The 16,382-nt window shown below is 49.5% G+C and overlaps 1 protein-coding gene across 3 annotated transcripts in view; it reads right to left on the reverse strand.

Annotated features, from left to right (window-relative positions):
* Nucleotides 1-362: 362 nt before the first annotated feature.
* The window catches only part of SLC41A3 (solute carrier family 41 member 3), a 74,866-nt gene continuing 58,846 nt past the window's right edge, over nucleotides 363-16,382 (reverse strand). For all 3 annotated transcript variants that reach the window (XM_030942421.1, XM_030942425.1, XM_030942429.1), the window contains 5 exons: nucleotides 12,175-12,319; nucleotides 10,938-11,017; nucleotides 8,055-8,189; nucleotides 3,866-4,014; nucleotides 363-1,218 (listed from right to left, as the gene is read on the reverse strand). In XM_030942421.1, the coding sequence (XP_030798281.1) occupies nucleotides 1,009-1,218; nucleotides 3,866-4,014; nucleotides 8,055-8,189; nucleotides 10,938-11,017; nucleotides 12,175-12,319 (719 nt within the window). In that variant the 3' untranslated portion in view covers nucleotides 363-1,008. The remainder of the gene's footprint in view (nucleotides 1,219-3,865; nucleotides 4,015-8,054; nucleotides 8,190-10,937; nucleotides 11,018-12,174; nucleotides 12,320-16,382) is intronic.

Genomic DNA, 16,382 nt, shown 5'->3' on the forward strand with positions numbered 1-16,382 from the left:
CTCAGGCCCAAGCACGGCTACAATTGTCCTGATGAGCGACTAAGAGACAGGAAACAATCATACATTTTTTAAAGATGATGTTCTCAAGTAGTAGTTCTCAAACATGGGTGTGCATGAGAAACCTGGAGGACTTGTGGAACCCATATAGCTGGCTCTACTCCCAAGAGATGCTGATTTGGCTGGTCAGGCCTGGGGGTGAGGGATAATAATTTGCACTTCTAACAAGTTTTGTGGTGACATTGATGTTTCTAGGCTGAAGACCACTTTGAGAAAAACTGAACTAGAGAAATTCCAGATGCTTTTGTTATTTATAGACCCCCAAGCCTCAGGGTTGCATTAACTATCTTTAAAGACATAAAAAGTCAAGTACAATATAATCTGTTTTATTTTACACTTCTCTGATTACTGAAATCTAAATAGAGGTTTTTACTAACAAAAAGGAAAATAAAAAGACAGCTAGGACACGATTAAATGTTGAGCACGGATGAAGGGTTGTACAAGGCCCCATCCTGGGGAGGCTGTACACCTTCTTGACACAGCAGCAGTGTGGCCCACGGAGCTTGAACCAGCAAGTAAGCCACAGCTCAAGAGTCCTGAGGCTTGGGAACAGAAAGGAGCTCCTTCCTGCTCCACCCCAATCTGGGCTGCATGGGAATGGAAAGGAGCAAATACATCCTGCAAAGCATACTGGACATGCCTCTTCTTTAGCTTCTCAGGCCAGAATATCCTCCTTTCCACAAACGTGTGCACACTCACACGGTCATTAAGCATGTGCACACATCATATTCACACACTCAAGCTGTGCTCTTCGATTTCAGGGCTCTATTGCGGGCTCAGGTATCAACCCCAGAGCCGAAGTGTGTGAGAGCTACCTTAGCAGACTCACAAAAGGCTACTGCAGAGGCAGGGGTCAACCATCCCAAGGACCTGGGAAGGGAGAAACTGAATTCTGTACCCCACTGATGGGAGAGGAAATTCTAATGAGCAAATGGGACCAGCAGGGCCCAGTTAGGGAGGTCCAGATGCCAGTTCTGAGATGTCACCCAGCTCTGCTTTGCTCTTCAGTAGCCAGTCAGTGAAAAAGCAGAGTGCCAGGAGGCTAGTACCGAGCAGGTCCCCCAGCCCTGTAAGGTAGGGGATGCAGTGGTTGTCAGGATCCAGGGCCTGGTGCCAAGTCAGCCGAACCATCACTTCTGCCAGGTACAGCAGGATTGTCACCTGTCAGAAGGGCGAAGAGACACAAAAGACCAAGTCAGAAAGCCAAGTACAGGCAGGAAGCACTAGCTGAGGCCCAAGGAGAGACACCAAGGTGGACATGTCAACCCCAGCCAGCCTCCTACCTCCAGCTTCTCTTGGGTTCTGAAGCCCAGCTCTGAGCTCAAGCAGTGGCTAGAGAGGTGATCCTCGTCTGCACATTCCTAGACGCCCTCTGGTGGGCCCTGCTTCTGGCACCCTGAAGGGCCAGTCAGACCCACTGCCACTCACCAGCTGGGGCTCTCTCTGCTGCGATAGGCTCCACTCATGGGACTTTGCTGAGATGTTCATTTGGGTTTGCCTGAGCCCTTCTCCCCTGGAGGTTAGGACAGTCAGCCCTTCCTGAAGGTGCCATGGGGTAGTCCACACAAGCCTGCTCAGGTCTCATGGCTCCTTAGTCCCTTGTCCAGGCTGACCCCAGCTCCTTCCTTCTCCCCAGCTGGAGTCATAAGCTGCTGCTGCTGCTCAGGACAACTTCTTGGATTTCCCTAATCCTACTCTTTAGGGTCAGGAACATACCACAGTTACAAATGCCATAAACTCGGGAAGATGAGAAAGTGCCAGTACCAACATCACACCCACAGAATTGCCCTCCAGTGCCCACAGTGCTCCCTGCAAAGGCCCCAGGCCCACTGGGGACCATCAGCCCGCTGCAGTGTAGGCAGACAGTGTGCTGAATACCTGCCCAACACAGGCACCAGCTTAATCTCTTTCACCACCGTGCTCACTGCTGTCCAGGCCTGATCAATGTCTATGCATGCCTTGCAGCAGCACCCCCTGCAGGGGCCTGGTACCCACCCACCATTGGGGAGGCAGTGGATGGCTGGACCACTCATCAGCCTGTTCCATGGGAACATGCTTCATCCTCAGGGCTGCTCCTCTTATCCTGTGATAATGAATGTGCTGCATGCAGTGTGTGGCATGTGGTGTGCCGTGTCTAGCATGCAGCATATAATGTGAGGGGTGATGTGCAGGATGAAATGTGTACTATGCAGTGTAGTACGTAGCGCAAGATGTATAGCGTGTAGCATGCAGCATGCACTCTGTGGCATTCACTGTGACATGCAGCATGTAGTGTGTGTGGCGTGCACTGTGTGGAGTGTGTGGTGTGGGGTGTGTGAGATGTGCTGGGTGGTGTAAGGTGTGTAGTGTGAAGTATGTGGTGTGGAGTGTGTGGTGCGGAGTGTGGTGTGGGGTGTGTGGTGTGGGTGTGTAGTGTGGGGTGTGTGGTGTGGAGTCTGTAGTGTGGGGTGTGTGGTGTGAAGTGTGTGGAATGTGCTGTGTGGTGCGGAGTGTGTGGTGTGGGGTGTGTGAAGTGTGTGGGATGCGCTGTGTGGTGTGGAGTGTGTGGTGTGGGGTGTGGAGTGTGTGGTGTGGAATGTGTGATGTCGAGTGTGTGGTGTGGGTTGTGTGGTGTGGAGTGTGTGGTGTGGAGTGTGTGGTGTGCGCTGTGTGGTGTGGGTTGTGTGGTGTGGGCTGTGTGATGTGGAGTGTGTGGTGTGGAGTGTGTGGTGTGGAGTGTGTGGTGTGCGTTGTGTGGTGTGGGTTGTGTGGTGTGGGCTGTGTGATGTGGACTGTGATGTGGAGTGTGTGGTGTGGAGTGTGTGATGTCAAGTGTGTGGTGTGGAGTGTGTGTGAGGTGGAGTGTGTGGTGTGGAGTGTGTGGTGTGGGGTGTGTGGTGTGGAGTGTGTGGTGTGAAGTGTGTGGAGTGTGTGGTGTGGAGTGTGTGGTGTGAAGTGTGGTGTGGAGTGTGTGGTGTGGAATGTGTGGGATGCACTGTGATGTGAAGTGTGTGGGGTGGAGTGTGGTGTGGAGTGTGTGGTGTAGAGTGTGTGGTGTAAAGTGTGTGGTGTGGAGCGTGTGGGGTACAGTGTGTGGTGTGGAGTGTATGGGATGTGCTGTTTGATATTTAGTGTGTGGTGTGGAGTTTGTGGTGTGGTGTGGAATGTGTGGGATGCGCTGTGTGGTGTGGAGTGTGTGGTGTAGAGTGTGGTGTGGAGTATGTGGTGTGGGCTGTGTGGTGTGAAGTGTGTGGTGTGAAGTGTGTGGTGTGGAATGTGTGGTGTGGAGTGTGTGGTGTGGAATGTGTGGTGTGGAGTGTGTGGTGTGGAATGTGTGGTGTGGATCGTGTGGGGTACAGTGTGTGGTGTGGAGTGTGTGGTGAGTTTGTGGTGTGGTGTGGAATGTGTGGGATGCACTGTGTGGTGTGGAGTGTGTGGTGTGAAGTGTGTGGTGTGGAGTGTGTGGTGTGGAATGTGTGGTGTGGAGTGTGTGGTGTGGAATGTGTGGTGTGGATCGTGTGGGGTACAGTGTGTGGTATGGAGTGTATGGGATGTGCTGTGTGGTATGGAGTGTGTGGTGAGTTTGTGGTGTGGTGTGGAATGTGTGCAATGCGCTGTGTATTGTGGAGTGTGTGGCACGCAGCGTGTGGTGTGCCGTGTGGAGTGGCCTCTGTATCTGACAAGTTGACTCGACTCCTGGAAGATAGGGACTGTGCCCCACATGTCCAGCTACCCCCACCCGCCTCCTTCAGCCTCTCACTCAGACAGGAGATCAAGGCTGCTGGTTGACTACCCAGCTGTGCACCTCTGCTGCTGCAGTCAGGCTTACCTGGATCAGGCCTGCCAGCAGGTAGAGCACCACAAAGGTCTGGCTGTTTATGACTGACTGACCCTGCACCAGGTAGATGATGTAGAAGAAAATCAGATGGCCTGGGACCACCAGCAAGAGCAGGACTCGAGCTGACATGGAATTGATTTCTGAAAGAAACAGAACCAAGGAGGTTATGTGACCTGAAGTGAGGCCACTTTGGCATGTGACAGTCCTTAGTGAGGCATCCACACTCACTCATCCATTTATTCCCAAGTGTTCAGTGCACACCTACTCTGTGGCAAGCATGTTCTGGCAGATGGGGATACAATCTGTCCCCTTCCCTCGTGGATCTGATATTTTAGAGAAGAGAAACAAGAATCAAGTAAGCAGAAATAAAAAGGAGCAAGAAAGGCTACTTCAAATTCTGACAAGTACTTTGAAGAAAATAAGGGTAAAAAGAAGGGCAAAAAGCAGGAAGTGTGTATCAGTGGGGATGAGCTAGTGCAGATATTTCAGCTGGGATTTGAATTTGGGGGAGAGGAGTTTGAGCAGACAAGAGCGAACATGCAAGGGGCTTGAGGAAAAGAGCTTTGGGTGCGCTGCTCCACTCAATGCAGTGCTGGTGATCTGGGGAGGGCAGTCGGCTCAAAAGGGGACCTCGGGCAGCTCCTTCTTCACAGCAGCCTCTGTGGCCCTGTCAGCACACCTGCAATGTGCCAGTGAGCCCCGGGTTTCCTTTAGATTCCCATGCTCTGAGTGCGAGACTTTACAATAAGTGTGATTGACCCTGGCCCTACCACAAACACTTTAAAAAATTCTAACATGAATATGATTGATTTCTCAAATGAAAATAGAGTTCTAATGAAAAGTAGGTCTCCATTTGCCTCTGAGTTAATATATGTATTTCACCAAAATAATAAAGAAAAGGAGAAAAAAGGTCACATGCAGCTCAAAGCTAGTGCAGAGGAGCAATAACATCTATTCATGATGAGAAATCAGACAAGGAATAAAAGTATTATTTAACAAAATGTCAAAAAGAAGCAGCAAAAGGATTGGAAGAAGCTACTACTGGAAGTTGGTATGAGAACTCAAGAAAATCTATAGGAAAACCATGTAAACAATAAGAATTCAATAAAATGTTTAGGTGCACAAATAACACAGAAAATAACAGCTTTTCTATATTCAAATGACAAGTTAGAAAATATAACAGGGAGTTTGACTTCTGAACAAATAGGGAAGACATACTTCATCCTGTTTCTCCCATTAAGTACAACTGAAAGCCCTGAACACTGTATATAAAACAAACGTAAGCAGATTCTGAAAGGCTGGCTGGGGACCTTAGGCTGCAATGAACAACATGGTCGTGAGTCCCCTAAATTGTCCTTTTTCTCTTTCTTTATTTGTCTCACATATCCAAGACTGAGTCCTGGCCTCAGCCATCAAGAAATGCAGATACAAATAGACAAAAAAAAACACAAAACTCCATAGGCTGGGTGTGGTGGCTCACGCCAGTAATCCCAACACTTTGGGAGGTCAAGGCAGGCAATCACTTGAGGTCAGGAGTTCACGACCAGCCTGGCCAACATGGTGAAACCCTCTCTCTACTAAAAATACAAAATTAGTTGGGTATGGTGGTGTACGCCTATAATCTCAGCTACTTGGGAGGCTGAGGCAGGAGAAATCACTTGAACCAGGGAGGTGGAGGTTGCAGTGAGCCAAGATTGTGCCACTGCACTCCAGCCTGGGTGACAGAGTGAGACCTTGTCTCAAAAAAAACAGACTCCACAGAAGTCTGAGCTTTTTTGCCAAAGGCCAGGAAAGGAGAAGCCCAGCAAAACAAACAAGTTTCAGATAGTAATTACTCTACTCCAACAGACACCATGGGAAAAACTGCAGCCCCGACCTCGTCAGGAAAGGCCTGGTGGGACCACCATCATCTCCTGTGGCTGGCAGGGTGAGATTCAGAACTTGCATCTCTACCCAGTGCTAATGGGGCCCCCATCTTGTCAGTGAAGCCATGTGGGGAGCAACAACAAGGCATCTCTCCCCGCCCCAGCCAGGGCGATCTCAGAGGAGGCCTAGTGAGGAACCTAGATTGCACTGTGCCCAGCAATAACAAGGTGCTCCTCTTCTCCCAGGATAGCAATAGAGGCTGAGTGGGGAACCCAGGCTTCCATCCCCACCTGGGCAGCAGTCCATCCCTTCTCCCCAGTGGTGCAGTGTCAAAGGAGGCCAGCTAAGTACAGATTCAAATATGATCCAAAGTTTTGTCACATAATACGCAAAATGTGCGGATTCAAGTGAAAATCAGTCATCTTGCCAAGAGCCAGAAAAATCTCAACCTGGATGAGAAAAGACAACCAACAGACAGCAGAGTGAGATGACACAGATGTCAGCATCACATGAAAGCCGTTCTAATGAAGCCACTACAACAATGCTTCATCATGCAATCACAAACACACCTGAAACAAAAAAAAAAATAGAAAGTATAAGCAAAGAAATAGAAAGTCTCAGAAAAGAAAAAGAAGATAGAAAGAAGAACCAAATGGAAATGTTAAAACTAAACATGGCCGGGTGCGGTGGCTCACGCCTGTAATCCCAGCGCTTTGGGAGGCCTAGACGGGTGGATCACGAGGTCAGGAGATCGAGACCATCCTGGCTAACACGGTGAAACCCTGTCTCTACTAAAAATACAAAAAATTAGCCGGGCGTGGTGCTGAGCACCTGTAGTCCCAGCTGCTCAGGAGGCTGAGGCAGGAGAATGGTGTGAACCTGGGAGGCAGAGCTTGCAGTGAGCTGATATCTCGCCACCACACTCCAGTCTGGGTGACAGAGCGAGACTCTGTCTCAAAAAAAAAAAAAAAAAAAAAAAACTAAACACATACAATACCCCCAAAAGTCCCAAACAACTCAGTGAATAGGCTCAACAGCAGAATGGACAGGGCAGGAGAAAAAAGATCAGTCAATTTGGAGAAAAAAGTGATAGAAATGAGCCAATCTAAACAAGGAGAGTAATAGACTTTGCAAAAACCAAACAGAGTCTCAGGGACTTGGGGGGCTGTAACAGAGGATCTAACATTCATATCATTAGAATATCAAAAAGAAGGAGAGTGCAGCTGAAAAGTGATGGCTTAAATTTTCTGATTTGACAAACGATATAAATCCATGTGTTCAAGGAGCCTAGCAAACCCCAAATAGGATAAACCCCAAGAAGTCCATACCAATACATATCATAATCCAGCTCCTAGAAACTAAGGACAAGGTCTTGAAATATGCAAGAGAGAAATGGCACCATACCTATACAGCAAAACACATGGAAATGGCAGATTTCTCATCATAAGTCATGGAATCAGAAGGAAGCGACACATTTTCAAGTGTTTGAAAAAAACTATCAACACCAAATTTTATAACCAGTGAAAATATCCTTCAGAAACGTGCCAGCAGCCAACCCAAAAGACAGCTAAAGGTAGTTCTTAAAACAGAAAGGAAATCCAAAACAATGTAACAGGAAAAAAAATCTAGTTTTTCAAAGCCAACAAAAAGATACAACATCTCCAAAAGCTTCCAGTGGTTCTGAGTAGAATCCAGGCTCCGTCCTCAAGGCCCTGTCTGATCACCTCCTTCTGGCCTCTCTGGCCTCAGCACCCTTCATACCCTCCTGTTCATTCAGCTCAGGCCACATTGGCCTTTCAGTTCTTCAGGCTTGCCATATTCTTCCCTGCCTTTGGGCCTTTGCTAGACTGCACCCACTGCCCTGAAAGCCCCTTCTTCTCTGGCCCTCCTCCTCCCAACAACACCCACTTGTCCTCAGGGAAGAGCTTCCCTATCCCAAATGTATCTCTTCTAATTCTTTTTCACTGCAGTCTGCACTTTTGCTGCTCAGTACCCACCATAGTTTGTAATTATGAGCTCACTTGTGTTTATCTGCTCTTCTATACTGTGTACTCCAAGAGCAAGAAATCAGCTCTCCCTGTTTCACCACTAACCTGACACCTAGTGCCCAGTAGACATTCAATAAATAATTGAATGAAGGAATGAAGGAAAGGTAGGGCCAGGGAGTCTCATTTCTGGGGTCCTGAAGGTGATGTGTGCCGAGATCAGCCCTGGCTTCAGGCATCCATTGCTACAAACACCAGATTCCAATGACACAGATGTTTTCTTGTTTAAAGAAATGGCTATGATGGCCTCTGAAAGACACGACACCCACCTGATGTGCAGAAAGTAGAACACGGGTTGGGCCAAAATTTCTTCATCTGGAGAGGCAGGACGCCAGGTGTGCTCCACATGTGCAAGTAGGTTGAGATTCGGCTGGTCTGAATGGCCACCAGATTGCCACCAACACCTATGAGGAGAAAAGGAATCTGTTTTCCCTTTCTTTACACCAGTCTCTAAGTTGTATCCCTTATTTTAAGTTCCCTCCCTCCAGGAAGCCTTCTTTGGTTAATTCAGTATTTCATTATCGTTTCATTTCCTCCCACTTGACCACAGATCTTGTTTGGTAGCACATCAGGGTGGCCCAGAGCTTGTGAGCGAGGTATCCAGGGAGTAACTGCATCACCTTGACTGCTGGCATCTCTCAAGGTGAAGGGAGTGTGGCTGTAAAGCAGGTTCTCCATAAATATTTGTTGGCTGGAGTGAGGATGGGGAGGGGATCCAGGGACAAAGTGAGAATGAGGGGAGAGTGGACAGAAAGGTCTGAGCACGGCATGATAAGGCAGTCTGGATAAGTCAGACTTCAAGGCCACAGGCATTGACAGGAACCAAACTACAGGCTGGAATATCTGAGAAAATGAAAGTGACTTTTTTTTTTTTCACTCAAGGTGGGAAGGAGAGGAGAGGAGAGGAATGAAAACAGCAGATAAGAATGAGAGGGGGCCAGTCGCGGTGGCTCACACCTATAATCCTAGCTTTTGGAGGCTGAGGTGGGCGTATCATTTGAGGTCTGGAGTTCAAGAACAGCCTGACCAACATGGTGAAACTCTGTCTCTACTAAAAAATATAAAAAAATAGCTGGGTGTGGTGGTGCACACCTGTAATCCTAGCTACTCAGGAGGCTGAGGCAGAAGAATCACTTGAACCTGGGAGTCAGAGGTTGCATTGAACCAAGATTGCACCACTGCACTCCAGCCTGGGTGACAGAATGAGACTCCGTCTCAAAAAAAAAAAAAAAAAAAAAGAGTAAGAGGGAAGGTGAGGGGAGGAGAGAGATGATCACAGGTGGCAAAGCAAGCATGCGGCAGGAGACGTGCCTGGGACACCTCTCATGGCTGTGTGGCCTGACAGCTTTGAAGAAAAGACGTCTGTTGCATGATTTCAATTTGTGGTGCTACGTGAGCCTCTCTGTGGGAGCTCAGTTGTTAGTGCAGACTCCCACATTCACAGAAGCTTTGGGTGTATGCCCAGAGCAAGTGGCTTTAGGGGAAACAGGATGAGCGAGGTCATGTGTAGATTGACAGGGCATAGAACACAGAACCCTAGAGGCAGAGTCATGATGCCCAGAAAACCATGAGCACATGCGGTCTCTGGGAACACCAGGGCTTCCTGCTGAGGTTCCGGGATCCCACGGGGTATGAAAAAGGTTTCAGGCTTAGCCAGGGCCAGATGGCCCAGGTGACAAAGGCCATGCTGAGCACTCCTTCTGTGGGGGCAGATGTGGGGATGGGCTGACGGAAGGTGGGGATTCCCCCGTCCTACTTCCTCAGTGCCATGGCGCACTATCCCTAGCCGGGCCAGGTGTGCACCAGTGGGTGACCTCTGGGGCAGAGGCCAACCATGTAGGCTGCTCTAGAGGATGCAAACAATTGTCTTCAGGTACAGGACTGCTGCGATCTAGTCTGCTTGGCCCATATATAATTTTAAAAAGAAAAAAAATCTCAAATTAATTGGTACTGTTTACTAGGCCCTTAATACAGATTCCCAGCTTCTCTTCCCAAGTCAACTCTGGCAAGTCTGGATCTACACTCTCCCGAGGCAACTACTGGCTGGAGCTGGACAGGCACCATGCTGTTCATATGAGAAATGCATTCTGCAGCTTGTCCCCGCTATTCCTCACTGTCTAGCTGCTGGGCCTGCATAATTCATGCAGATTATTTGAGTGGCCACTAAAGGCATCCCAGTTAGTGACTCATTCCAAAAATCACTCCAACGTAATAAGCCTTCTGTTGCTGTCCTTACTCACAATGTGAAGGCACTTTGGCACTGTTGGGGTGACGACATGCTGAGTGGCTCACTGACATGCAAGGAACAAAGACATGGTCCCCTAAGGGAGCAAGGGAGGAGGGACACTGGACACGCAGGGGCTGCGTAAGAGCCTCTGAAGGCTGTTTCTTCAGTCCCCGCAGGCCGGGACCTGGGGGCTAAATTGGACAAATTATGTTTTGTTCTTCTCCTAACTGATCACTTCCATTTACAGAAACTTATCAGACACCAGACACCAAACTAAGCTTTGGTTAAAAGAGGGGTCATCCACACAAACCCCACAGGATGTAGGCCTAGGAGGTAAGTATGTGCAGAGAGCCAGGTGTCAGACAACAGGGAAGCGGGGATCAAGGCAGCTGGGAAGCACAGTCCTGGATCTGTCTCAGGGACTGCTGCAGTGCCCAGAGTGTAGGCCTGGTATTTGTTACAGTCTTAACTTTTTAAGAAGAAATCTAGATTTTTAAGTGTAAATATCTGAGTTCTGATGTCAGCAATGAATCCAAAGAAAAAAAAAAAGAAAAAAAAAGTCACAAGAGCCAGCGCCCTGGTTCTGAAAGCCATGCTCCATCAGCAGGTGCCATCGAGGCCGGAGTTTGACTCAGTGCTGGCAAAGCCTGGAATTTGGTTCTGTCAGGAGAGCTCATGTTTGGGGGCTGCCTATGAGGAGCCGAGTCTGAGCTGCTGCGAGCAGTGTGTGGGGCTTCCTTCCCAGGCTTCTTCCATCTAAGACCTGTTCCGGCATCCCTGTAAGGCAGCAGTCTGTCCACGGCTCAGCTGCCCCACTGCCTGTGCGGGGCTGGTGCTGTCCCTCTGAGGTCTGCTGTTCAGGTCCGACCCAATCCTGGGGGCCAACCCAGCCCAGGGACCACATGGGAATCCCTCAAATACCTACCACATACGACGGGGGTAAATACCGCCATGCCTTTGTACTGCTGTTTAGAAATGGTTTTGCTCAAGATGAGTCCTCCAAAACTGGGGAAATAGCAGACAGCAGTCAAGTTATCAGAGTTTACACTTAAAATGGTCCTGCAACCCTCCACACAAATCACCCTCTCAGCCTGGCTTCCCACCCTTGGCAGACACTCTCCTCTCCCCTACACAAAATATCTGCTGCAGCCAAGCTGGTCTCCCCAGCATCCTCTGCACCCTCCTCATGCTTTTCCATCTCCACTTTGAATCTCAACCATTGCAGAAGGCCATCCAAGAACACCCACTTATTGCAAAACAAACAAATGCCTTTTCAAGGGCACACAGCTGGCTGGGCTGTCCCAAGACTCTGGAACCACGGCTGAGATACTCTTCAGCAGAAAACAGAAACTGCAGGAGGATCACCTCATGCCCGCCCCGTGTTCTCAGAAAATGTTGCAGCCAGAAATTGCTCCCACTGGCCACTGTAATTTAGCAAAAGCTTTCCCACCCCTTGGAACTTCTTAGACCCCTGGAGAAGCTAGGTCAATCTGTAAAAGGAGCCCAGGAGCCTCCTGGAAGCAAGGATACCTACTCCATCACCTCTTCTCCCCAAGACTCAAAGTTGGAAAAACCCATCAGAATGGACTGCGGTGGCCCCCATCAAGGTCGACTCCCAGGAAATGGGCCTTGAGAGGGAGCTGGAGGGTGGTGGACCTGGGCTCAGCTAAAGGTTCTAAGGCTCTGGAGGGGAGCTAACCCCACAGCTGTCTAGCTCCCACCAGTAGCCATGCGTGGCCAGTGACCAGGAGGATGAATAAGTCAGTAGATGTGGCCTTGATGCAGAGGTGGGGGACCTGCCACCTAAGCAGGGGTCTGGGCCAGCAAAGCTCTGGCGGCCATGGCCTGAAAGCCACTGTCTCCCCTGGGGCTCCAATGCACTCATGGGGTGGCCCTGGCTTTGGCTCTTCCTGGGTCCCTGGTGCTCTGGCAAATGTAAACAGGGCAGCCTCTCTTAGAACCGGCAAGGCCCAGGGTTCTCAGTGAAAGGGAGAGAAGAAAGTAAAAAGGTATGATTCAGTCAGCAATGGGAGTTACTGAAAGAGCCCACAGCTACATTTCACTCCATCCCGGACCCCCAAGGCAGTGAGTGTCACACTGGCTCTAGAGGCCTTCATGGCTGAGAGAAGGAAGAGGGGGCCATGGCCCTGGCTCCTGCTCACCTGCTGATGACCATGGCCAGGATGATTGGGAACCAGCCAAACTTCAGGATCTTCACGATGGGTGGGCTCTGCTTGGCAATGAGGACCCACACTGGGGTCAGAGCTGCAAAGCTGAGGCAGACCAGTGGTGTCAGATACCGATTATCTGAAAGGAGAACAGGGACACACGCGGCTTGTATGGCTAAGGCCAGCACGCACAGGCTGGGCCTGGGTTTCACAAGAGGTGGGTGAGGACGCTCCTGTCCTCATTAGTTGAGGGGGAACTGCCTTGCCATACTTTTCAAAGAACTTTCACCATCCCAAGAAGTAACTGGAAAAGTTCCTCTCTGTCCTCCATTCCTGCCACATTCAACTCCACTTCTCTGGCAAACTTGCTATTTTCGCCACATAAAGTACCCTGTTCTGCCTCCTCCCACCCTGATGCTACTGTCATAAATAAATAGAAGTACAATGTATGGAACGCACCATGAGCCAGCACTATGCTCAGTACTTCGTGTGCACAATCTCATCTCACCTTCTCGACAGGTAGCAGGAGGAAGCAGACATGCAAAAAAGGGTGGCTGCCTAGACAGCAAGCAGCCCTGTAAGGGCTACGTATGGCCTGGGTCTGTGGAATGCCAGGGCTGGCTATGGGATGCCACCTGTGGTCCTGGCTGAGGCCAGTCCCAGGCAACTACACAGGTCACCAGCTAGGTAGCTACTCGTGTCTCCGTCTCATATTCTCCACTGGCAAGAGGTCAGTGAAGACTGGCCAGGTGCTGGAGCAGTCACTGCTGCAGGGGCCCAGGATGAGCCTGACACACTCGGGCTCCTCATGCATTCATTCCTCCCTTTCTGTGTTGTGCTCCGTGTGAGGGTCCCCTTCCACAATTGACAGAACAAGACACCGGCGTTCTCTAGAGTGGTCCTCTCACACTCAGCCCCACCCTCTGGAGGGCAGGCTCACCTGCTAAGGGGGCCCAACATTCAGGGGTGCCCAGGCATGGGTCTGTGTCTCATGCACTCCCTCTCTGGTGGTGTTATCAGGAATATCCTCTCCTTCCTTCTCTGCACTAAAGGGTCATGGCCCATTCATCTGCCTCAGGTGCCCCAGACTGGCTACAGACAAGGTACTTAATGGTAGGAGGGCGTGGCTTCTGCAGGAGATATAAGTCAGGCCCAGCTCTAACCAGGTCTCCTGCCCTCTGGGAAACAGCGGCCTGCAGAAGCATCACCTTATAGGATGCTTTTGAATCCAGTCTGAGTTTTCAGTTAGCTACTCACAAGCACCCCCAGGGCCTGCCTCATGCTCTCCCAGCACACCTCCCCAGTGTGCAATGCCAATTCCCAACTACACCCAGCAGGTGCCATAGTCAGCTGCTTACACCTCAGTGGGTCAAGATTTATCTAATACAGACCAGTCCCAGTGACTCCTGAATGTAGCAGAGAGAAGGTCACAGTCTCACAGGAGAGAGGGATGCTCTAACAGTGATTCTGTGTCTAAATCATAAGTCGTGTGGAAATGAGCATACAGTACAGCATGGGGCAGAGGAAAAGGTTCATGTGATGCCTGAACTCTCACTTATTTTGCAAATCCAACTCAAATAACCCACACAAACTTTCTTGTTTTAAGTTCAGTTTAGCTTAAAATTAGGTCATCTTATTTCTTACAGATCTCCATTACCTCTTAACTAAACTTGGCGAATCTTCCTGGTGATTAAACATGACTGCTGGCAGGCAACACCAGGATGGCAAGGAGACGGTCCCAAAGCTGGGACAGAAAGGGTCCCAGTGCCAATACCCTCTAAATCACGGCTGTTTATTTGTCTGCTTCAGTTGCCAACAGGTAAAGATGGTATGCTTTCCCAAATCCCTGGGCCCACATTCCCATGGGAGTGATAAATTGTAGCTTTGCTGAGGTTCTTCCCTTTGGGCACTTCTTCAACAACTGTCACTGCGTGCCCACTGCCCTCCAATCCTGTGAGGACACATCAGTGTGGCCGACCAGCCTCAGGCCCCACTCAACTTCCTAGTACACCTCTGCCCTAAAGGTAGAAGTTAACAACCCATATAAATGCAGGCTTCAGTTGCTCATCCTTCCTAACATGGTTTGGAGAGCTTGAAGCACTTTCCTGAGCACTCCTTGAACTTGTGGAATGACCTCAGGCTTTCTTTCCATCTGTAAAACAATTTTTGACTGTAATACAGCAGGGTCCTTCCTGTGGGAATAATGGCTGATTTGAAGGTCACAGTGTCTTAGTCAGTTTTGTTGCTTATAACAGAACACTCGAAACTGGGTAATCTCTAAAGAAAAGGAATTTGCTCTTACAGTTATACCGGCTGAGAAGTCCAAGGTCGAGAGGCTGCCTCTGGTGAGGGCCTTCTTGCTGGCGCGGACTCTGCAGTCCATTAATCCATTAATCTATTAATCCATGACTGGATTAATTCATTCATGAGGGCAGAGCCCTTATGACCCAATCACCTCTTAAAGGCCCCACTTTTCAATACCGCCACAGTGGGGATCAACACGTGAAATTGAGGGAACTCATTCAAACCACAGCATTCCACCCCTGATCCCCCAAATTCATGGCATTCTCACATGCAAAATACATTCATTCCATTCTCATAGCCAAAGTCTTAAATTATGCCAGCATTAACTCAAAAGCCCAAAGTGCAGGGTCTCACATGTGAGCCTATGAAATCAAAACAAGCTATCTGCTTCTAAGATACAATGGTGGTATGGGTATAAGGCAGACATTCCCATCCAAAAGGAAGAAATGGACAAAAAGACCAATAGGCCAAAACCTGAGAGAGCAGACATTAGGGCTTATGACTCCAGAGCTTTCTCCTCTGACTCCATGCCAGGCATCTTCTACACGCTGGTGTGGGGGTTGAGGCTCCCAGGCCTCTGACAGCCCCCTACCTCCAACCATAGCTGTGCTGTGCTCAGTCCACCCAGCTCTCCCAGGCTGAAGTCGCATACTAACAGCTCTGCAGTTCTGGGGTCTTGGTGGGAGTCCTGCTTCCATGGCTCCACCAGGTATTGTCCTGGTGGAACTCTCTGGAGCAGCTCTAATCCCACATTTCTGCTTGGCACTGCTCTAGTAGGGGAGCTCTGCAGTGGCTCCAGCCCTGAAACAAGTCTTTGTCTGGGCCCCCAGGCTTCGGACAAAATACTTCCAAAACTTGGTAGTGGCTACTAAGCTTCCAAGGCCCTTGCCCTCTGCAAGTCTGGACAATTAGCACCACATGGACCTAGGTTTATGACTTGTACCTTCTGGAGCGGCAGCATGAGCTGCACCCGAGCCATGTGAACCATGGCTGGGATGGCTAAGGAGCACTGCACTGGGATACAGGGAACAGAGTCCCTAGGTGGCCCTGGGCAGCAAGCTCATGCTCTGGGCCTGTCGCCTGAAACTATTCCGTCCTTCTAGGTTTCTGGGCTTGTGATGGGAGGGGGAGCCAAGAAAAATCTCTGAAATGCTTTTGGGCCGTTTCCCCCTTGTCTTGACTATCAGCTCCGGGCTCCCTTTCAGCCATGCTAATCTCCTTAGGAACTGGTGGCTCAGTCACACCCTTGGATTCCTCTCCTGGAAACTTTCATTCTCTACCACATGGCCAGGCTAAAAATTTTCAAATTTTTCTGCCGTTTCCCTTTTCTCTAGGAGTTCACCAGGTAAACCAAAAATAAAATTCTAAGCTCCATCCCAACTATCTGAATGAACTTCCTCCTCAGCCAGGGCACTCTTAAAATGTAACCTGAAAGACTGGTTCAGGCCATGACGGGTAGTGGGGGTCAGACATGCCTCATTATCCCTCTCTGGCATTTACATCAACACAGACTTTAAGTCTGATAAGAAGCATTTTATAATCTCTTCTCTCTGAAGCTACCTGAAGGCTTCCTCTGCAAATAAGAACTCTGTCTCCACAATCCTTTTTCTTAACACAGACATTTCTTTCTGTTGATCTCAGGTCTTTAGATAAACTCAACCAATTGTCAAAATCAAGTGTGTTGTTTGCTTCTTTGTTTAGAGTTTTTATACCCCCTATCTTTTCCTGGGCTTTCTGTGTCTTCCTTTTGTTCTTCCCCTGGGCGGGCCTTTATCTATGGCATGTGCAGTGGCCCTGCCAGCACTTGGGAGAGCTGCATGTGCAGTGTGTTTACTGAAGTGGTGCACATGCTCAGTAGGGGCAGCTCTCACAGGTCCAGCGCTCCAGAGGAAGGTCAT

This window comes from Rhinopithecus roxellana, chromosome 1, assembly GCF_007565055.1.
Source record: "Rhinopithecus roxellana isolate Shanxi Qingling chromosome 1, ASM756505v1, whole genome shotgun sequence".
NCBI lineage: Eukaryota > Metazoa > Chordata > Mammalia > Primates > Cercopithecidae > Rhinopithecus > Rhinopithecus roxellana.